The 22,620-nt window shown below is 43.4% G+C and overlaps 1 protein-coding gene across 2 annotated transcripts in view; it reads left to right on the top strand.

The window, feature by feature from the left end:
* Positions 1–13,458, top strand: part of MED13L (mediator complex subunit 13L) — a 99,841-nt gene extending 86,383 nt beyond the window's left edge. For both annotated transcript variants that reach the window (XM_042441639.1, XM_042441640.1), the window contains 6 exons: positions 557–715; positions 908–1,084; positions 6,400–6,551; positions 9,324–9,485; positions 10,248–10,360; positions 11,394–13,458. In XM_042441639.1, coding sequence (XP_042297573.1) covers positions 557–715; positions 908–1,084; positions 6,400–6,551; positions 9,324–9,485; positions 10,248–10,360; positions 11,394–11,526 — 896 coding nt within the window. In that variant the 3' untranslated portion in view covers positions 11,527–13,458. The remainder of the gene's footprint in view (positions 1–556; positions 716–907; positions 1,085–6,399; positions 6,552–9,323; positions 9,486–10,247; positions 10,361–11,393) is intronic.
* The last annotated feature ends 9,162 nt before the right edge of the window (positions 13,459–22,620 follow it).

Below are 22,620 nucleotides of genomic sequence, written 5' to 3'. Positions count from 1 at the left end.
TTGTACTTAGAAATTGTTATTGCTATTACATTATCTTTAAAGGCAACAGTCCTTGTCTTGCCGGATGTTTATATGCTTACCCACTTGTACTGTCAGAACAGAAAGCATGGGCAATTGTTAATTTTAGATATTATTAAAGATATTAATAAAGTTGTATGAAAACCAGGTTTAGATTCTAGAATCACAAGGTTCTTGATGCCTGCTGTAATTATGTGGTTGTCTGCATTTTAGATTCCAAACAAATTTTATAGCAAATTAAGAAATAGGTAGATTTTACTGGCAAGTAATAATTTTGAGACAGTCATAAAAAATCCTACATTAGGAGTACTACTTCACACAACATTTTGGAGATTGTTGAGCAGTGCTGTGGTCTTTTTATGAATATGGATACCAGAGTGGTGAAAAATATTGGCCTTCAGCCCCTTAGATTGCAGTCACCCATGCTTCCTGGGTAGTGATTCCTCGCCAACAGTTTTGTGGTTTATCTCTTGAATAACAAACTTATCATCTTCCCTAAGGGAACAGCTGCATTTCCCCTTTGCTCTCTCTTTTTCAGATTGGAGCATCTTGCTTGGAGAGTGTTCATTGCAGGCCATCAGTAAACAGCTGAAGGAGGTGTGTCGAATGTGTGGCATCTCCTCTGCAGACTCTCCTTCAATTCTTAGTGCCTGTTTAGTTGCAATGGAGCCCCAGGGGTCATTTGTGGTGATGCCAGGTAATTTATCCACAGCTGTCTAATTCTAGATTTAGTTGTACTAATGTTGCCTCCACTTTGCTGTCTCTTTGTTGTTTGGATTTGTTTTCCAAACAACACTTACTCTGCTTCTTGATACAGTGCGCCCACATCATGCGCAGCTTTCCACATACACTGAAATATAATGGCAACTCTTCTTTACTTCTGTCAAAGATGCTGTTACCATGGGATCTGTGTTTGGCCGCAGCACTGCTCTTAATTTGCAGTCATCCCAGCTGAATACTCCGCAGGATGCCTCTTGTACACACATCTTAGTTTTTCCAACCTCCTCAACCATCCAGGTCGCTCCTGCAAATTATCCAAATGAGGATGGATTCAGCCCTAATAATGGTAAGTCGCTAAACAGGGGGTGAGGATGAACTTGAAAAGTTACGTTTTGGACTAAAACTCCCAGAATCTCCAAGCACCGTTGCCAGTGCCCATCCTGGTTGGGGAATTCTGGGAGATTTGGTCCAAAAGACCACTTTTTCCAAGCTTTAATTCTGCACTGGCCTGTCCTGTGATACACGACCAAAATATTTCTACATTAATAGTCGTTGCCAAGTACCATTGCCTTTATGCTTCGTATATAGGGACATGAGAACCAAGATCTTGAAAATGGAACCTTGCTTTGTTATTTACTGTAAGGTGTCTTCTGGAGATATTAATCTCCCTTTTCTGTCTAGCTGATCCTTTTGCTACATGTTCTTCAAGTTTAGGATGCAAAACCAGTATCTACCAATTGAGCCCCCTTCCTGGTTTGTTGCTGGTTGTAGTACTATCCCAGTCTTCATGTTTCTTGTCCAACTTTGATATGGCGCTGCTGGAATTTAGATGGCCTCACAGCAACTGTTCCCCTTAATACGTACGTGCTGCTGTCCTTTTTACAGCCCCTGAATCACTTCTGAACACGATGCCTACAAATATTTAACCTGCATTAACCTGCCCTTTAGGGTTTTGCATGCTAATTGGCGTAATGGTCCAAAGGCTAGTATTTCTCAAAAAGGGTGTTAGATTTAATTTTCTCAACTCTTGTTCTTTGTTTAATAATTAAAAAGCCTCTGGAGCTATTAGGCCTGCTTTATTTGCACCTTGGATGCAGTGCTTAACATAGCATTGCTTTTGATTTGCCCCATGCATGTGCAGGAGGGAAGCTTAATAAACCGAGGGAAACTACTGCTGCCATCTTTAGGAGAAGAGGAAGAATGAGAGGCTTGTGGAGGTGAAGGAAAAGAAGGGTTTCAGGAAAGGTGGTAGTGAAAAGGGCAATCTTAAGTCCCACCTTCAGATCAATATCAAGCATGCTTTTGACTGCATGGATTCTTTTTTTAGTAGTTATATGTCCACTGCTTTTGATCCCCCCCCCTTCATAATCTTAGGAAAGGGCAGAATTGTGTACCAAACATTGCGAACAACAGCTATGACCATACTAGAAAATGTTCTGGAGTGGTTATAGAGGAAGTGTTTACTGCTGCTGACTTCTATTTCAGCAGTGACTGAGGGAAGGGAAAAATGTGAATTTATGCACATCATGCGTAAAACCATCTGAAGCAACACAGTAAGGTGGTTGGAAAAACTGATGCTTCTGTGCCATTACGCAAGCATCTACTACATTATGTTTTTTACTGTCCTTCATTTGAAGGCCTGTATAATTCCATTCCAGAGAAGAATGGACATTTTGAGAGGAGAGCTGAAAAAAGGCTGAATTTTTAAAAAGTCAGTGTTTGGGAGGAGAGGAAAACAGAGAGGAGTAAGTAGTTTCAGCTCAGCCCTGGTTTTAATAAACTCCATATTGTGAAATTTAATATTTGCTGTTGCTCTTAAAGGACGTCTGACAAAAATCCCAAGAGTCATTGTTTTTTGTGAGAGCCAGTGTGGCGTAGGGGTTTGAGCACTGGATTATGATAGGGTTGTTTTAGGGTTGGCCATAAGTCAAAAATGACTTGAAGGCACACCACCATGAGAAATTGATTTTTGTAGTGCTCCTTGATAGGGCTGAGCTGAAGCAAGGTGTTTGTGTGAATTAGGCTGGGTTGTTGTATGTATGTTGTGTGTATTGGGGTGAGTTGTTATTCATAAGTATGTTCTGAAAATCCCTAAATTTTGGCTGACCTTTTAACCACTCTGAATGTGTGATCTTAGTACTACCTAAACCTAAAAGCTGTAATCCCTGCCATCACACCATGGTTCGGAGAAACTCTTAACAATACAAAATATGTCTCTTCCAACTCTATGATTCTATGATTTTATGATCTTTTCAAGGGTCTCCATGTGTCTTCACCTGAATGTGGAGATATGGGCTAGAGGTTGTCCTGTTTTTGTTTTGGTTTTTTGGTCAAATCAGAACAGATGTTCATCACCTTTTGTTAACTCTGCATCACACTGTCTTGGTGTTTCCTTCTTTGTAGTCATGCTGAAGACACACTATCTGGCTTTTTCCTACTTCTTTTTAACGTTAGGATCAGCTTTGCATTGCGCTTTATCCACTCTGGAAGTGAAATGAGGTAAACAGATCCAGACCTGATACAAATCAGTTTAAATCAGCCCAACTGGCTTTACGATTGAGCCAAATTGGTTGCACAGCCCTAGCTGAAAAGTCCTGTTAAGCCCATTTCTTTCATTGCTAGGCAATTTGATTTGAAAAGAGGTTACCATTGAGAGATCAGATGAGCAGTAGTAATCCCAATGAATTTGATCAGACTGCGGCTTTGCGTGCAGATGTTATGGGCTCATAAGCACTTACCCTGAAATTATCGGGCTGTGCAAGTGATTCCGTCAAATCCTGGACTGAATCAGTCAGATTTGAAATGATTGGTGTAAATTCAGATTGGCTCAGATTGGTCTGATCTGTTTCATTTCTAGAGTGGAATAGCGCAGACCTAAGCAATTTGGGTGAATTTTGAGATATAAACATCAAAAATGAGTGGGGACAAGGCATCATGACAATGTAAGGAAAATGACACAGTGGTGGATGGGGATTGGGTTTTGCCTGTTGGCACATCTAATGTACAACCTGGAGCAAGAATCTTACCTTCCTGCAGTAAGAGTGCTTATGTGGAGGGATTATCTTTGGAACTCACAGATCTAATTATCTCTTTTATCTTATCTTTCATTTCCTAGACTTAGTTCCTATTAGCTGTGGTGAAGTGTTGAGTTGTCATCTGAGCTTGTTCTCTTTGAGTGTTTTTCTTTTCATTTCACACTGTGTGAAAAAGCACACAGAAAAACTAGATGTTTTGGTTCCCCATTGCATGCCAAGATGAGTACCAGCGTTTCAGATTTCCGCATATCAATTTGGATTTGGGGTCTAGGTTAAGTCAAAGTGGATCTGATCCAGACCTAGTTAGGGCTATAGGTAAATTGCCAAATTGGGCTCTCAACTAATTTGGGGAATCCTTACATTGCACTACTGAAGTATATTAGTTATCAACAAATATTGTCTTAGATGACACATTACAAAGTAAACTACACATTTGATAGTTATTTACAAGTAGACTTGCATCTGCCTTGAGTCACAGTGAGCTGCTCCTACTTTGTGTAGAAGCATGTCTGTCCAACTCCTTGTTACTTTCATTCCCAGTACAATTTACCAAGTCTAACTGGTTTTCCTTTCTGCTCCAAAGTGTAAAATGGAGATGGTTTCAAATAGGAGCCTACTTCATCAGTAACTGTTTGGTACCTACACAGAATTGACCATATCTCTGTGTGAGAGATTCTGTTTGTATAGCTTTCTGTACTGCAAGTGGTTTAAATTGATAGAGCTGTATGAGATGTAATTTGTCTTAAAGGTTAAAAGAAGAGATTATCGTTCTGGATCTTTAACATTAAAGGTTGAAAGCCAGCTTTTTAAGCCTTAAGTAGCTGTTTCTCAGGCTATTTACTCAAAATGACATTTTGGATACTGTACTATGCTTATGGTTCAAAGACATAGCCATGCTAGTCTGGAAAATCAGTCTGCAAAGGAACTTGCAGCAGAGCTTTGAGACTGAGAGAAGTTGGTAGCATGAGCTTTTGTAGGTGAGCTTTTGTAGGTGAGCCCATGCTACAAGATCGTTTTGTATATGTTTATGTTTGTGAACGTTTTTTAAAAAAAATCAAATGCACATTGATTTTGGTTGAGACTAACCATTGGATTTAGGCTGATATCAGCAAGTATGACCCTACAGTGTAAATCTTTTGTTCTCTGACAGTGAAGAAGGAGCTATCCAAGGATGGGTTAATTCCTCCTGCTGCCCAGGTTAGGTTAAGGGATCACATGACTTATTTTTGGAAGATTTTGAGACTAGATCCCTAACTGTTCCTTTCAGACCCGTCCCCCCCCCCCCCCCCGCCATAGCCCAGGACACTCCTCCATCCTCTCTTCTTATCCATCTTCTTTATTTCTTCTCTCTTATCTTTTCCTCCCTTCCTCAGTCTGTTTGCCTCTCTTATAGAAAGAAAGAACGTCTTGCCTATCCCTTCCTCTATAGCATTTTAATCTCTTCCTCTCAGTACTTGCAGTGGCCATTGTAAATATTAAGTTTTGGCTCATGCAGGTAAATATTCTTCAGATCAAGGCCCTAACTTGTGCAGGTACTGTGCCTGCATCATCAAAGACATGCCTATGCTCCTAACTGCCTCCTCGGGGAGTTGTAAGGAGCTGTGTGTTTGCAGCCCTGCTGTGGTGCTTCAACCAAAGCTTCAGCTGCTTCCTATAACACAGTGGGGTTGGGAGCTGCTGAGACTGGGGTTGCTTCTTTCAGCGTAGCAAAGTTTCAGGACACTGTAGTTGATCCCTCTGAGTCGTGAGCCGAGGAGATTGTCCTTGAAATGGATGAAGATCTGGACTCAGGCAAGATCAAACAGAGTATTGTTGTCCTAGAAAAGGAGATAGCAAGCAATCTAGACAGAGAAAAGGAATGATCCAGATGCAGGAATGATCCCACTCCCTTGAGGCCATCCTAGTATGGGCAGTATACCATGTCCTATCCCTGTCCTCCCATCAAATTAAGAGGATCCTGAACAGAGAAGCCAGCTTCCTGAGTTGTCTGACTCCATGAGTTTTTCACCTGCCGGAACTGCCGAAGGATACTGTCCATACCACTAGGTCAGCCTCTACCGCTTTATCTTCTAATACTTCTTTGGATGAGATCCAAAGCCTGGTCCAACACTTCAGCTTTTACCAAACATTATAAGCTCAACAAGTATGCTTCAGCTCAGACTGAAGAGCCTTTGGCAGGAAGATTTTGCAACAGGTGGTTCCATCTTACTTTTACAGTCATTGCCTTCCTTAGGTATTACCACCACTAGGATAAATCCCATCCATGAATGGCTCCTTCTTTGTTGACAGAGAATGGCCCATTGGGACTCCTGTCCATTCTTGTCGGTGGAGAAGGAGAAATCCATACCCACCTTTGTAGTGGCTCTCTTTCCTTTCTATCTTCTCTTAGAGCTGTATTGGGAAATGAACTGATGGGAGGAGCTAGGGATCTAGTCTTAAAATCTTCACCAAAGATGTGATCCTTTGCCTGGCCTGGGCGGCAGGAGGCGCTAACTCAGCCATGGGTGTATCCTTAGCAGACAAAAGTGGACCTTCACAGTAAGTCCCAGTGTGCCATTTTCAAGGTAGTTACGTCACACAAGGTAATATTACTGATCTTTTCTTTTGCTCTTCCCTCCTCTTTGAGATGACATGTTCGACCTTCCATTCCCGGATGATATGGATAATGACATTGGAATTCTAATGACTGGGAATCTTCACTCTTCTCCAACGTCATCTCCTGTCCCTTCTCCCTGCTCTCCTGGTATTGGAGTAGGTCCATCTTTCCATCATAGTCGGGTAAGTTCCTTCAACTTCCACACCCCACTTACGCAATACGTCACATTTGGAACAGAAACTCTCCAGGTGCTGAAATGCTATGCAGAGCTTGTTTTCTTAGCCTAGGGTGCTTGAAGCTCAGCAGTTAGTGTTATGTAAAGTGGCTTTTAAGAAGCTGGTTTCAGCATCAAAGCTTATTTAACATGTAAATTAATTTTGTTAATTCCAGAAGGGAAAGGTTGCTTTTTCTTCTTTTTTAACTGAAAAGGCTTAGCATAATGTTGAAGTGTTTAGCAGAGCTCCCCACTTGCAGTTTCTGTGGTGCAAGACACTTCATGGGGCTATTATGTATGTCCATCATCCTTCACTTGGAAAACTCACAGAGCCTACAGGCAATGCATTTTTAACATGATGGCAGCAGCTGGATGTGTAGAGTCCTCTACAAAAAGAAAAGAAAATATCTTTGCTTTATCTTCTCCCTGTGAAAGACAAAAGGGAGAATTAAGTTGATGCAGAAGTTCTGATATGCTATTCTGATTAATAACACATCTTTAAGTTCCATTAAAGGCAAATGTCTATTTCATTCTTTTCACTAATAAAATGAATTCCTTAAAAAAATCCTGATATGGTTTACTCCAGTTTTCATGTATTGAGGTAGTGCAGATTTACCCCTTTGCCTGGGTACTTTGCGTCCCCTGTACTTCCCTAAAGGTGCCTAACGTACAGATATCCAAAGAGAAATGTCCTACAGTTCTGCTTGGTACTGTGTGATACTGAATGGAGAAAACAGGCACTGTAAGTTACCATAATAAAATATATATTTCCCCCCACGGAGGATACTGCAAATCCCAGTTTCTGACATATACATTATCCTAAACATCTTCCAACCTGAACACCTGTTCCACAGGGTGCTCTTTGCTTCTTAAAGTGTCAACTTTTTAGTATGTCATCCTTGGACACTTGCAGACTTCCCAGTCTACACTCAGTACACGAAGTCATCATCTGAACAGGGTATTAGTTGTTTCTACCAAATCATATCAGTTTTGGAAGATTATTTGCAACACTGCCTGCCGATTCTACTTGGCTTCAGTTTCTGTTACAAATGAGATGGGTAGTCAGGGAGTTTGGTAATATGAGGCACTCCTGCGTGAATGCCTTTTGGAGCAACTAGTTTAACCATTAACATGAGTCTGGTAATTGAGATGTAATTTTTGTTCTTACAAAAGCAGCAGCGTGTGATCGGTTCCCTTGGGTCAGAGGAGGGCACCCCTTCATCCATGGACCTTGTAATTGATTGCTGCAGTTGGCAAATGAGTGTTGCTTTCCTCACCTGCGGTTGAGTTTTCAGCTGAGCAAGCTATGATGCATTATGTGACCAGTTCTGATGACCTGATGAATAAAGAAATTCATTTAAGCTGGGTACTTTTAGTGGGCCTTTTAGATTTGGCGGTGCTTAAACTGCTAAAGTCGTTTCTTAAATCTCATGCACTTACAGAATTTGGTGCTTAAGCTGCTTTGTGAAGTCAATAAATTACACAAAATTCACTTGGAGATTATTAGAAATAAAGGCTTTGGCTGTATTACTAGCAGAACCTAGATCTGATCCACATTTTATGCCTAATGCATGCTGTTATTTTCACTTGATTTTTGTATAGATACTGTAAACATGATAATCAATACAAATATTTCTAATCATTACCTCTTACAGGACAGGTAAAGCTGATGAATCCAAATCATAAGTAGCGCTGGTTCTTAATGATCTGAAGAAAAGTTGCTCCCTTTTCACTATCATGGTTTCTTGTGGGGTAGCTCTATTAGTCTGTTGCAGCAAAAAGAGTTTCTTTTCTTTTCTTTAGCCTTTATGGTTCCATGAGATTCTTTGTTGTGTTTTGCTCATTTTTTATTTTCCATGCCAGAATTTCGGGATTACACATCCTGCCAATACTAAAAAAAGGGTTCTTGAAAAATGTGGTTGGGAAGATTATTCCCTCTCCTCCCTTCCTAGAAATCTAGTTTACTGCACTTCCTCCATCACCAAACTGCTGCCTCACTTTGGCCATAAAGAAATGTGTGGATACATAATTCTTTAGAAAGACAAAAAGTGAAGGATCACATCTCCCTTTTGGCAGTGTCACCCCCTTTCTTTCTCTTAGTCATGGTTGATCTTTCTATTTTCCTATTAGTGAAACAGACAGAAGCTATTCACCATCCCATCTAGTCAAACCCGCTGTCTAGTGAAATACAAGCTGATAGTGCAGAGCATTAGAATTTGGTCTAACTGTCCTGAATGTCCAGAATTACCCTTTAACTCCTACCATCAAAATGATACATGATATATGTTTCACTCAGCAGCATATTCTGCATAATAACCAAAACAATCTACTAAACCTGAAACCTGCAGTCAATCTTTTGTCAGAGGTTGATTGTCTTGAGGAAAGTATGTTTGCTCCTATTACAGTCCATTGTAAAATACAGCTCAGCCTGACTATACACAAATATTGGTACCCACTGCCTGCTGGCAATTGTCATACGCAACTAGCAAAGAAAAATATATCTTAGTATAGTTGTCTCCTGAGATTGGTGAGAATACTACACAAACAAGAAGTGCAAGAAGATTTCAAGGGAGGTCAAGACTCATGGCCAATGCATGCCAACTTCTGTGTTTGTAAGAAGCACCCATTGGGGTGTTCCCAACCAAAAGCTGAGTGCCCCTCACCTCCACCCCATAGGCCTATCCACAGTGCCTTGCTTTGATGTCTAATTTGTACTTCCTTGTCCTTCTTGTTTCTGCAGAGCCAAGGAGAACGTCTCCTCTCCCGAGAAGCACCTGAAGAACTCAAGCAACAGCCTCTTGCACTGGGGTACTTTGTCTCTACTGCCAAAGCTGAGAATCTTCCTCAATGGTTCTGGTCATCTTGTCCGCACGCTCAGAACCAATGTCCCCTCTTTCTGAAGGTTTGTTGAACCTCTTGTTCCTGGCAGGGAAAAGGAAACCTCTTCTTTGGTGGCATCTGTCACCTGAACACAGCAACAGATTCAGCTGCCTACTAACACATTTGCATCTGTTTTGCATGTACCTGTTGCTATAGAGAGCTGGGCTCAGGGAAGTGTTGGATTTACAGTTGGTGCACCCACATAAACCTTATCTCTGTACTACTGCTTGGTGGTTTTTGTAACTCAGCAGTCGCTGTCCGTTTGGGGTGAAGCCTAAGGAAAGCCTGGTAGCGGACTGTACGCAGAAGGTCTCCAGTTCATTCCCTGGCATTTCCAGTTAAAAAGGATTTTGGATAGCAGGGTTGAGAGAGAGCCTCTGCTTGAAACCTGCACCATTATGTCTGATAATACTGGGCTAGATGGATCAGTGGTGTTGTTTAATGTAAGGCAGCTTTATATGGAGGCAAGAGGTTTGCTTGGTGAAGATATATAAGCAAAAGCAAACACCTGTTTTGATTTCTTGCATTTATGTCCAGCTACCCACCCTTCCTCCAAGGAGCTGAGGGTTGCATACATGTTTGTACCCACCCCCCCCCCCCCCCCCCGGTTTTGTCTGAGAAACAGTCTCTATGCTGTTGGGAAAGTGTTTGAAGATACCTTTCAAGAAATCAGTCTGGGATATGGCTTGCTGAGTCCAGGGTGGCTCTTTGCTTATATAGTGCTCATCATGAACTCTGAAGAAACTGCTTTCCAATGGCATGATGCCTGTCTTTCCCTGAACAGGCATCACTGCATCACCACATCTCTGTAGCACAGATGGACGAACTCCTCCCTGCCCGGAACTCGCAGAGGGTTCCTCATCCCTTGGACTCTAAAACCACGTCTGATGTCCTGAGGTAAATGATCTTCACGTTTTGTATTTCCATTTTTCTCCCGGAAGACCTAGAATCTCAGGTGGTGGGGTTTGACCAGCCTTCTGCTCTTGAAAGAGCTTATTGAGACAGATATGTGTGCAGAGTAGTAAGGAGGGAGGGGATCATTTATTTTATTTTGGGAAGCCACTACTACAGTACATACTACTGCAAGAATTTTCACACTTAACTGCCAGGAAGGGATTAGGAGGGTGATAAAAAACATCTCTAACATTGCTTTTTGTGGGTTTTTCGGGCTATGTGGCCATGTTCTAGAAGAGTTTATTCCTGACGTTTTGCCAGCCTCTGTGGCTGGCATCTTCAGAGAACCTTTCTCTGAAGATGCCATATTTCTCTGAAGATGCCAGAGAAGAAACTCTTCTAGAACTTGGCCACAGAGCCTGAAAAACCCACAAAAAACTATGGATGCCGGCCATGAAAGCCTTCGACTTCACATCTCTAACATTCCTGGTCAAGCTAGATTGGGGAAGACTTGAAATTATCCTTCCTTTCCTGCTAAAGACTTCCTTGAGCCTTAGTGATAGACCATTTGTTGTCCATGCTTTCAGATTGGTTTAAATTGTTATTTTAGAGCCAAGAGAGATTTGCAAGCACCTCCTAAATAAGAGACATCAAACATTATTATTATTATTATTATTATTATTATTATTATTATTATTATTATTATTATTTTAGAGTCAAGAGAGATTTGCAAACTCCTCCTAAATAAGAGACATCAAATGTATCTCATGGAGAAAGTACATTTTGACTATCATATTAAGGCACTGCATTTCTTCAGATAGGGCTGTGGCACACAGGCTCCAACGTCTGTTTTTTTACACGTAGCATGAGAAACTGGACTTTCATTGGACTATGGGAGAAAATAAGTGCATTTATTTCATTGTAAAAGTCTAAGAACCCACAGAGTATGGAATGGAAGAAACCGCTCATTTTGGCCAACAGCAGCTAAGTTGCTAATCCAGCATGCCTCTTTTTCTTTCTTTCTCTTCTCTTCTAGGTTTGTTTTGGAACAATACAATGCACTCTCCTGGCTTACATGCAATCCTGCAACTCAGGATCGCAGCTCCTGCCTTCCTGTCCACTTTGTGGTGCTCACACAGCTATACAATGCCATCATGAACATCCTTTAATGACTACGAAGCACCTGGCAAATTGTCACCTTTAAACTGAGAAATGTGCCATGGCCTATAAATTCAAACTGTCCTCCTCTTGAGATCCAGCTTTCGAGCACCATGCAGCAATTTGCTTACTTTGGAGTCATGGGGGGCTTCTTCAGTGTTTGGAATATACCAGATGGAGCATGCCAGCACTTTGGACAAGCGTTTTGGACATTGGATGTATTAAAGCCTCAGAGCAGTGTTAAGTTGTTGGCTAAACATTATAGAACAACAGATTGCAGAAGACCATGTCTTACTTTTTCAGTGCACAGATATCTGCTTAAGCAACAAGGGTCTTGTCATTCTGAAGCAAAACACTGTCATGGTCTGTGCACATGGTCCAGAACTATCCCTGAAAACCATAGGATGGACTTGGCTGCACAGAAGAACCCATTCGATTCCTTCAAAAACAGTGGGAGTTTCTGTCTATCAGGAATAAAGTAGATTGTTGAAGTGTTTATTACCTGTCCACATAGGTATGAAAGGTCTGGAGATCATCTTAAGTTTGCTTGTTGTTTTGTTGTTTGTTTGTTTATTTATTTATAGGGGCTATTAACTTATAGAGCACCAGGTACAGTACAGCTCTATTCTGAGAACTATTTAATGACATACCTCTCACTGTTCAGACCTGGGGCAAAATATATGAAAAATCCAGGTATTGGTTAGGAAGAGCAAATCAGTACGAACAACACGGATTGTTACCTTTTTAGAGTGTGGGCCCTATGAATTAAGCAGAAGGAAGAAGCATTGATTTGGAAAGAAGTTTGACAAATTTAGGAATTTATTCTTGAAGCTCAAGTCACCCATCAGCTGGGACAGACTTCTCCTCCAGCGACATACATATCAAAATATGATATAAGATACACACGTCTTTGTTTGCACTCTTGTCAGTGTCAATTCTGGTGTCTGCAAAAAGAAATATTATTTCAACAAAGCGATTTCATTCCACGAGTACTTTAAAAACCGCTGGGACAGGGAAAGAACCTAGTTGAAAACGTTGGCTTCAAAAACATTGCAAGCAAATCGCATTATTTCTATGACTCCTGGACTGTAAGATTGGCGAGGTCTATAGTGTAAACTCATGCTTCTAATGTTTGCTGTTGCGCAGCGCGACAGGCAAAGACATGGGTTACTTTGAAGAAGAAGAACCAAGTAGGTAAGAATTGGTTAGCTGTTCCCAATTTTTTGAAGTTCTTCCAAAAGTCTGTCTTGTTCTGGTTAAAGAAAATTTTTAAATTTCTATGAAATGAAAGAAATATTTTTCTTGAAATGATAGTGTAATGTTTAAATCAAATTTATTATTGAAAAAATAATAATAATCCCATGCAAGATGGGGAAGGATTTGTCACAAAAAAAGGACCATCGAAATGGATCACTCTCTGCCTCAACTCACCCACCTGGGAGAACCTTTGTATTGTACAGAAGGAAAATCAGATATATTAAAACCATTTGTATCTAATGTATACAATGTAAATCTGGTTTTTAAAATATTGCATATTTTTTCTTAATCAGAAAGGAAAATTGTGAAGGCCTTTTGAAGAGCATTAAAAGAATAAAAAAAGATTGTAAACTTGTATTTAAAGATGTTGAGAGGAAAACTGTGTAAAGGTGTCTTTTACCACTTTGGGGTTTTCCACGTTCACCTGACCCTTGGGTTATTGTTGGGTTGACTTTTTAATGTGATGTTTTTAGCAAAGGGGTTATTTTCTTCCCCCAGAGATCCAGTTTTAATGCAAAAATGAACATATCCCCCCAACTTAGAAGTAAGGGGAGGGGGGTAGCAAGACGTACTTTTCATCTAGTGTTGTTTTTATTTAATTTTTTTTAAGTTAAGAGAAACTGTTGGCATATTTATACATTTTTGTGCAAAATAAATGAACGGCAATAGATTTTAAAAGAAAAAAATGTTATGTACTTGCGTGTGAAAAACGTGTCTAATATTTCCCTTTAAATATGCATTATTTTACTTGTGAGTTTGTGGACTTGTGCCGAAAGACAAGAGACACAACAATAGTGATCTGTGCTATCATTTGGTAGCAATTTCTCTTTTATGGTCATGCTCTTGCAGGGCTTTTGCTTGTGACATCTAGAAACTGAAGGCACTCAACATGTTCTCTTTCCACAGAGGACTTGGTAATATCTGTGATCTTTTCCAAATTTTGTCTTGCCCCAGGTCCAAAATACACTGCAAAAATAATCCGGTTTGAGATCGCTTTAACTGCCCTGGCTCAGTGCTAGGGAATCCTGGCAATTGGAGTTTACTGTGGCACCAGAGAAGGCTAAATGTCCCACAAAACTACAGTTCCCTGAATTCCCTAGCATTAAGCCAGGGCAGTTCCAGCTGTCTCACACTGGATTATTCCTGCAGTGTGATTCAGTATAGATTCAGTATGGAATACACAAAGCTAAGAGGAGTTTCTACCTGGAGCAAATAGGTGCTTGGGTTACCCAGTTCAGCTATGTGCAATATGAAAAGGAAAGCCTGGATCCACAGAGTATTGCCTGACGATGGATTTTGGTTTTGGTTTTTCATTGACTGACATAATTTATTTTATATGCAACTTGGAAAATAACATACTTGAGCCTTTCAGAAGCTGGCTTCTACAACAGAGAGATGAATTCCTTGCACCTGAAGGTGAAACTTTATTCTTTCGCATCTATTTTCCCTCCTGCCTCTAGCAAATCCTATATAATGTAGCTTCTATTGGTTTTTGCCCTTTTGTACCTCTACAAACACACAGAAAAGACTGGATTTTTAAAGAAAATCATTTTTGTTCTCAGACCTCCAAGGAACCAGTGTGTTTCCCTGCAGAGCTGGAAAAAAAACTAGTTGCAAGAGAACTTTATGGTTTCCAAAGTGGAAGAATCGGCCATTCTGTGGGTTTTTAAAATCCCATCACACCCTGTTAAGTGGATCAATTTAAGCGATCCACAGATCCTCTAAACATGCTTGCGCTCACGATTTTGTACATCTTTGGCCCCGATAAAAAAAAAAAATCACCGGCCATGGATGTTGCACTGATGGACCACGAAACCCAAGTAGTGTTCTTGTTTGTCCACCAGGAGTCAGGGTTTCATGGCAAATAAGAAAAGTACTTGTAGATACGGAGTTGGTGGCGCCGACCTCTGCCACCGCGACCACCTCTTGTAGAAAACACTAGTTAACATACTTATTGGGTAAATCAGTTACAATGGTAATCGCATTAGTGCCTGGGGAAAGGCAGGGTGTAGCATGCGCAAAAGTAGAGTGAACCGGGGATGCTGGCAGGTGAGAAGCTACTCCTTGCTTGGCTGTGCTTAAGGAGCAGCAGCACGCAGCAATGCTTTGCATGGTAGTACATTAATAATAATCGATGAATTATGGCAGGAGGTGTACATGTTTGCATTGGTAGGAACAGCAAATTTCACTGTGAAAGCATTGTGTATATCAGCAGTGTAGAATCTGGCCTGTAGATGTTGTCCACATCTCTCTCTCTCATCATTTCCTTTCCCCATTTCCAATCATTTTTTATTCAAACCTGAAGGCTTGCCTTTTTATCGTGGCATAAGGTGCTCTAAGAGGAGCCAGCCTGATGTTGTGGTTTGAGTGCGGCGCTATGGCTCTGGAGGCCATGGTTCGATTACCTTCTCGGAAATGGTATCCACTGGGCGATCTTGGATAAGTCGCATTCTCAGCCTCAACAGAAGGCAATGGCAAACCTCTGAACAAATTTTGCCAAGTAAACCCCATGAAAGGCTCAGCTTAGGGTTTTCCAAACCTTATCAGGGAACGCTTGGAATCAAACGTGGGACCTTTTGCATGCAGCTTTGCCACTGAACTAGAACTCTTCTGCTCTTCTGCTATTGATCTGATATAGAACTGATAACACTTGAAGAAAAAATTAAGTCTTGCCTAAGGCATGTTTTTCTTTGATAAAAGATGTTAAAAGCTTGTGCGTCATTAGATCTGTATATTTATAAATATTTGCCTGCCTGCATGCGCATGCACCTCATTGCCTTTCTTGCCGCCTCATTCGTTCATTCGAGGGGCAAAAGCAGAGGCAGGCAATAAAATTATACTGAAAAGCTCAGAGCGGAAGCACTGTGCCTTCTGTCTTATCCCAGTCTTCCAAATCCTGATGCTATCCAGACAGTTGGGATAGAACTCCCATCATCATGGGATGATGGGAGTTATAGTTCAACACCTTTGGGTGGTCCCAGAGTGGGAACAGCTGTCTCGACCATAGAAGAGACAATCGGAAGCTGGTTTAGCCTTTGAAATGTCATGCTTAGTCACTGCGTTTGGGGATTTCTTAATCCTTTCTTGCACAGCGAGGTCTTTTCTCGCTTTCTGTCTCACACACACAGTGCATGCACACTTGTTCAAGCTGATCTCCCTGTCAAATTTGCCCTGGCTTGTGTCATTGTACCAAAGGCCTTTCCTGCTTCTTTTGCCGAATGATTCCCAGCTCACATGTGTCTCAGGAAGGCCCAGGGGCACCAAAGTCATTCTAAATGGGCACTTTACCAGGAGGTACTTACCTTTAATGGCTTCTTTGTATTGCTGCAGCTTGGCTTTTAGGCCGTTTTTGCTAAATTGTTACTTAATCCATATAGAGTTCATTGGCCTCCTGTTGGACAAAGAGGCCTGGCCTTTGGGTTTTGTGATGGAACAGTCAAAGTGGCTTTTAACAACAGCAGCAGCAACAGCAACAGCAGCAACAACAAGCCTGAAAAAGGAGAAGGGAGAAAAAAGTCATCTTTTTCTGTCCCTAGTGGATGCACCTTACTCAAGAAAGTGGTGCAGACACTAGCATGCACAATGAATCAGATAAAAATGTGCAACCTCAGGGGACATGCACAAAGCACAATACAGTTTTTTTGTGTGAAGAGGAGCACCAAGGAAAGCACACACAGAGAATTGTGCACAAAGCAGAATGCAGGTGGAGCACATCAACGTACGTATCGGATATAAGGATGGGAAAATTAGTCTAGAGAGGTGGACTCGGGATCCAAGTTCAAATCCCATTTCAGCTGAGACACTCATTGGGTGACTAAAACAGTTCTCCCATAGTCTACTTACTACCTTACAAGATTGTTCTGAAGATAAAATGTGGAGAGTAATGTGTGTGTGTGTGTGTGTGTGTGTGTGTATCCTGCCCTTTCCCCAAAACGGACTCAGGCGGCTTACAATGTTAAAAAACAGTACAATTAAAAGCATGCAGAAATGGTACATAATACAAAAATGTACGGCCAAAGTTTTTTTCACTGCATACACATTCTTCAACATAACAATGGTCCACCCATTGGAAATGCCCAGTATCCATTCCAAACACCAAGAAAGGTGACACCACGGTTTGCAGTATCCACAGGACCACTGCATGAATCCCCTCTGAAAGCCAAGTGATGCTCAAAATTCTGAAAGAAAGACTTTTTCCATATACAGAGCAAGAAATACCAGATGTCCAAGCTGGGCGCAGGGAAGGAAGCAACACTAGGGATCATATTGCAAGCTTATGATGGATAAGGGAGTGCGCTGAAGAATTTCGGAAGGAAATCGGACTGTGCTTTATGGATTACAGCAAAACGTTTGGGCAGATCATGAAAAACTTTCAATCACTCTTGAAGAAATGGGTGTTACACATTTGATTGTCCTGATATGTAGATAAGAGGCTACTATCAGGACAGAATATGGAGAAATGGAATGGTTTCCAACTGGTAAAGGAGGCAGGCAAGGCTGCATTTTTTCACCCCATCTATTTAACTTATGTGCTGAACATATCATATGTAATGCAGGGTTAGACTCAGAGGAAGGAGGCATGAACATTGGGGGAAGGAACATCAATTGAAGATATACAGATGACACCATACTACTAGCAACAGGTAGCAAAGACATGGAATGGTGACTGAAGAAAAGCAAGGAAGAAAGTGGAAAAGTGTTGCAAAACAAACACACAATAACATTGGTTACAGACTAACAAAAGTGTGACTTTGTCAAATACACAATTAAGAACTGCACTGCCCAGATAGAAGACAGAATCTGCACAGTAGTGCCAACACATCCTTGCAAGAAGGCGACTAACTGCGGCCTTTCTCCTGTCCCTGCTTCCCTCTCCCATCCAATTATTATGGCAAAAGGAAATGAAGGAGCACATTGCCAAACACTAATGGACCTGATGTTTTCATAATCTCAAGTGGCCAACAATTGGAGCTGTTTATTTTGCAGAGGAGATGGCAATCGGGGAGGTGGAGAAGGACTACAAAGAGGTTCCAGGACTTTCGTGCCAACTCTATATTCAGACCTTGCTCCAGCCAATGGGCTGATGTTTATCATCTCCTATCTGTGGCCTTAAACGCCCTGGAAAGTTGCCAAAGTGGGTGAGATTCCAAGCCGGCGGAAAGGAGGGGAGACATGGCTTTGATCTTGGTTCCTGACGATGAGACCCGATGGAACAAAGGGAAGAGGCTACCCAGAAACTTCCTTGCGGACAATAATGCAAAACCTTTGACTACGTAGATCGTGAAAAACTATAGCTCGGCTGTGAGCAGGATGAATGTGCCACAACGTTTGAACCTCTTGACCTATATGCGGGTACTCTGGATAAGAGGCCTCTTCCAGGAGAGAATACGAAGGAACAGAATCATTTTTTCAATTGCCAACGGGGTCAGATAAGGGTGCTACTTTACACCCTGTACTTGAACCTGTTGTTGTTGTGGGCCTTCAAGTTGTTTCCAGCTGATGGCGGCGACCCTAAGGTGAACCTGTCACAGAGGCTTTCTTGGCAGGATTTGTCCAGAGGATGTTTGCCTTTGCTTTCCTCCGAGGCTGAGAAAGTGTGACTCGCCCAGGGTTGCCCGGGGGGGTTCCAAATGAGGATCTGAACCCATAGTCCTTGACCAACACCATGTTGTGTCAAACTAGGCTTCAGAGGTCCCTAGCCAACCCTTGTCAAGCAGGGATTCAGAGCCTGGTCTCCATAGTCCAACACTCAAACCATGCTGGCTGTTCCCAACTAGAATAGATCCACTGAATCAATTGTTGAATGCCAATACACGGGTAAATGTGATCGATTTAATGAGTCTACTCTAGTTGGGACAAATAATAAGATTTAGGATCATGTCCCTTGCTCAGGCATCTTTCCTGTCGATCATAAAAAGCCACGAACAGTGATGGCGAACCTATGGCATGTGTGCCAGAGGTGGCACTCAGAGCCCTCTCTGTGGGCACATGTGCCATTGCCCCAGCACAGAGTTTGCCAGAGTTTGTTACTAGAAAGCCAGAGGGACATGGCACTTTGCAATAAATAAGTGGGTTTTGGGTTACAGTTTGGGCACTCGGCCTCTAAAAGGTTCACCATCACTGGCCACGAATGTTTCAACCATTCCTTGTAGGGAAGACACGTCACACACACACACACACACACACCCCCACACACACACACACCCCGATCTTTTTGGTTGTCCGTTTCCATCCCTTTTCCAGATTTACAATACTCCATTTTTGCAGCGGGTTTTCACCGCCTCTTAAGTCAGCTTGAGTTCCGTCTGCTGGAGACCCACAAGTCGAAATACGGCTTCAACAGTTAGGTGCAGCATCCCACCACAGATGGGAAAGATGTCCTTCTGGGGACTGCCAATGAAATTCACAGGGGTTCCATCACAAAGTGGGATGTGTTTGGCTCAGAGTGGGTCACATGCATTTTCCGTTCCCTGACGCTGGACTTTTCACTCTCAATGGCTTCTGCAACCTGAATAGACCAAGAACCGAGAAGTGGGCTATTCCCATAACTTAGTGCTTTCTCCCAGTTTGTGATTATTCATTACTAGCGTATTGATTGGGACATATACAAATAGTGCATTACGGAGTGCCTAGTCAGGGCACTTAGGTGCTGTTTGCCATGTATTAAAAATACAAAGCACCTTTGCAAAAAATAGCAAACGCTAATGCAGAGTCAGACGCATTGCCCAGCAATCCGGGACTGGCTCCCAAGCATCTTTGCCCGTGGCGCAGAGGTCGCATGGTGCCCTTGGATACATCATTTTTGTTGTTTTTTTTTTAAATGTGGATGAGAAGAACATTTTCAGACAGACTTTGTGTGTAGGGCAAGGCCCAAAATTCAAGCGGCGTTGCATGCCTTGATAACAGCCTGGTTGGGTTACTGTAATGTACTTTGCATGGGGCTGCCCTTGGAAACTATTTCCAGTTCCAGTTCAAAGTCCTGGTTCTGACCTATAAAGTCCTACATGGCTTACTAAAATACTATAACCCCCTATAGGAGGCTGCTTGAGTCTTATGATCTTCAGGGGAAGGCGTTCTGTCGATCTTCCTAGGCTCATCTGGTGAAGACATGGCAGAAGGCCTTCTTGATGGCTGCTCCTAGACTATGGAACTCCCTCTGGAGGGAGGTTTCATCTGCACCTTTTGATGACTTTTTGCTGGCAGGGAAAGACCTTCCTTCACTGACCCGGGACATGCAAGTAGGTGTGCTTCTTAAATTATGTGTTTCATGTGGTTTTAGTTGTTTGAAAGTAAATGTCTTCAAAGTACCACCGTGGCGTAGTGGTTTGAGTGTTGGACTATGACTCTGGAGACCAGGGTTCAATTCCCAGCTTGGCCGTGAAAACCACTGGGTGACTGTGGACAAGTCACACTCTCTCAGCCTCAGGGAAGGCAATGGCAAACCCACTCTGAATAAATCTTGCCAAGGAGACCCTGGGATAGGTGTGCTCTCAGTCCACGCTTTTGCGTTCCCTCTTTCCTAGCTGGTTGTCTTCTCAGCTAAGCTTTCATTTTGCTTTCCTTGAGAAGAAAAAAACGATGAAAATGTACGCTAGCATTTCCTATCTGTTTATATCTCTGCAGACTGGGTAGCTGTTGTTGTTGTTGTTGCTGTTGTTGCGTGCTTTCAAGTTGTTTCTGACTTACGGCAACCCTAAGGCAAACCTATCATAGGCTTTTCCTGGCAAGAGTGGTTCTGACCAGGTTTGCCATTGCCTTTGCTCACTCAGTGGGTTTCATGACTGAGCAGCATTCGAACTCTGGACTCCAGAGTCAAAACACTAGGCCACACTGCCTGGTGTCTTTAATCCATTGACTACTTTTCTCAGATTGGGGAAAGTCTCCGAATGACAAGAGGGTGTTTTCACACTCCAGGTCTCTCTGCCTCCAGAGAGAGCTGCAGTTCTTTGGCCTGGTTGCCAGGCACCTGGGCATATTGTTTGGCCTGATCCCTTCATCGATGTGCCACCTTCTCTCCCATCATCCCCCCACTTGCCCACTTGCAATGCTTTCTAATGGATTGGATCCAGAACTGGGGAAGCGGGGGGTGTCTTCTGTCACAACCCAGCTCTCTGGCTCTCCTCATTTCGTTGGAATTAAATCTTCCACCCAAGACGACAAGGTTTAAATGCGCTTAATCTCCCAGCTTAAGCAACGGCGTTTTTAATATTTTTAAAACGTTTGCTTTCAGAAAAGGGAGGAATGAGGCAGGTTTTTGAATAACACACCAAAGCCCATCTCATTAAATGGCCGGCATGAAACCCTTTCCGCCAGCTTTGCTTTGGCACCAGCAGCGTTCAAGGTGGCAGGACTTTCCGATTCAGCACAAAATCCAAGTCAAGGAGGCAAGAAGAGCCATTTCTTCTTCGTGGTCTCTGCGAATCATACAAATGGGTTTCACTGCGCCTGCGCAGTGCTGCTCGGAACCTACTGGAATCACTGGGCAAAGTTTACTTTGCAACATATAGAAACTTTTTGGCGGTAACTCCGCCCACCCGTTATAAGGCCCCTGCCTTCCCGCTCTTTTCCCCAGTTCCTTTTTTCCGCCGTGCTAGTTGCTGCTTGGAACTTCGCTCTTGCTCTTTCGGATTTCACTGGTATCTTGACTCGGACTGTTTGCTTTCGGCTTTCCGTCTTCCTCGTTTATCTGACCTCGGACTGTTTTGGACTTCCCTTTTTGACTTCGTTCCTTCGATTCCTCAGGATGTCTCCTCCTTTCAAAAAATGCGACATCTGCGGAGGAAAGGTTCCTGTTCAGGACCCTCATTCTTCTTGCCTCTTCTGCTTGGGCCGGGACCACGACCCCAGGGTCTGCAGCCTCTGTAAGTCGATGTCTTCCCAGGCCCGCAAGAATCGGGAGTCGCGGCTGACGTCCGCTATTGCCCAGGGCAAGATCAGGGAGGGAGACTCTAGGCCTGCGTCAGCCCCTTCGGCCTCTGCTCCAGCTGCCCAGGCTCGTAGCGGCCCCTCAAGTGCGCCCCCCTCCACTTCGCTGGCGCAAGACATGGGGAGTTCGGACGCTGCTCGTCCGCCGGCCCGCGGCGCCGCTCCCAAAGCCTCTAAACACCCCCGTCTACCGGGGTCAGTGGGTCTGGACACGGCTCCCAGCCGCAAGGAAGGAGTCCCCTCCGAGGCATCAGGGACGTCCCGGACGGCTTCGGAGAAGAAGACCTCCTCGGGATCTTCTAGCTCTAAGAGGGCCAAGTCCAAGTCCGGATCGTCGGACCAATCCAGGCTGGGTGGGTCGGAGGACCCCGCACCGAGGAGCACCGTCTCCGAGGAACCCTCGGGCTCGAGGGATTCCGCCGCCCGAACCGAGGATCGTCCTGGCCGTGCGGCTACCATCTCGGAGTCCCCGATCCAGTTCTTCCCTCCGGAGGCGCCGTCTCGTCACAAGTCTGCCAAGAAGAGGCAGCCACCGGCCCCGGAGGCGGCTTCGTCTTCTTCAGCCAAGAAGGCTAAGTCAACATCCAAGCCCAGCTCTCATTCAAGCTCCCCCTCCAAGAGGCGCTCGGACGACGCTTCCCTTTCTCGGAAATCACACTGTGAGTCCCGCCGTGACCGGCGTCCCGACTCTCCGAGACTGACTGACCCTCTTGCTACACCGAGGGTGGGCAATCGTTCACCCACGGGAAACCTTGACCATTCCCCGGCGAGGGCCCACGACCGGGACACCGCCGCCCAGGCTGCGCTGGCCCAGACACAATCGGCGACAACGCTTCCCTTCCTCCTTTCGGACGACGAGGAAGTCACCGACCAACCGCCGAGATCTCCATCTCCAGCTTCGCTGGCCCCACGCTCTCCGCTTG

Source organism: Sceloporus undulatus, chromosome 10 (genome assembly GCF_019175285.1).
Source record: "Sceloporus undulatus isolate JIND9_A2432 ecotype Alabama chromosome 10, SceUnd_v1.1, whole genome shotgun sequence".
In the NCBI taxonomy this organism is placed as follows: Eukaryota; Metazoa; Chordata; class Lepidosauria; order Squamata; family Phrynosomatidae; genus Sceloporus; species Sceloporus undulatus.
This window is presented reverse-complemented; position numbering and strand designations above follow the sequence as displayed.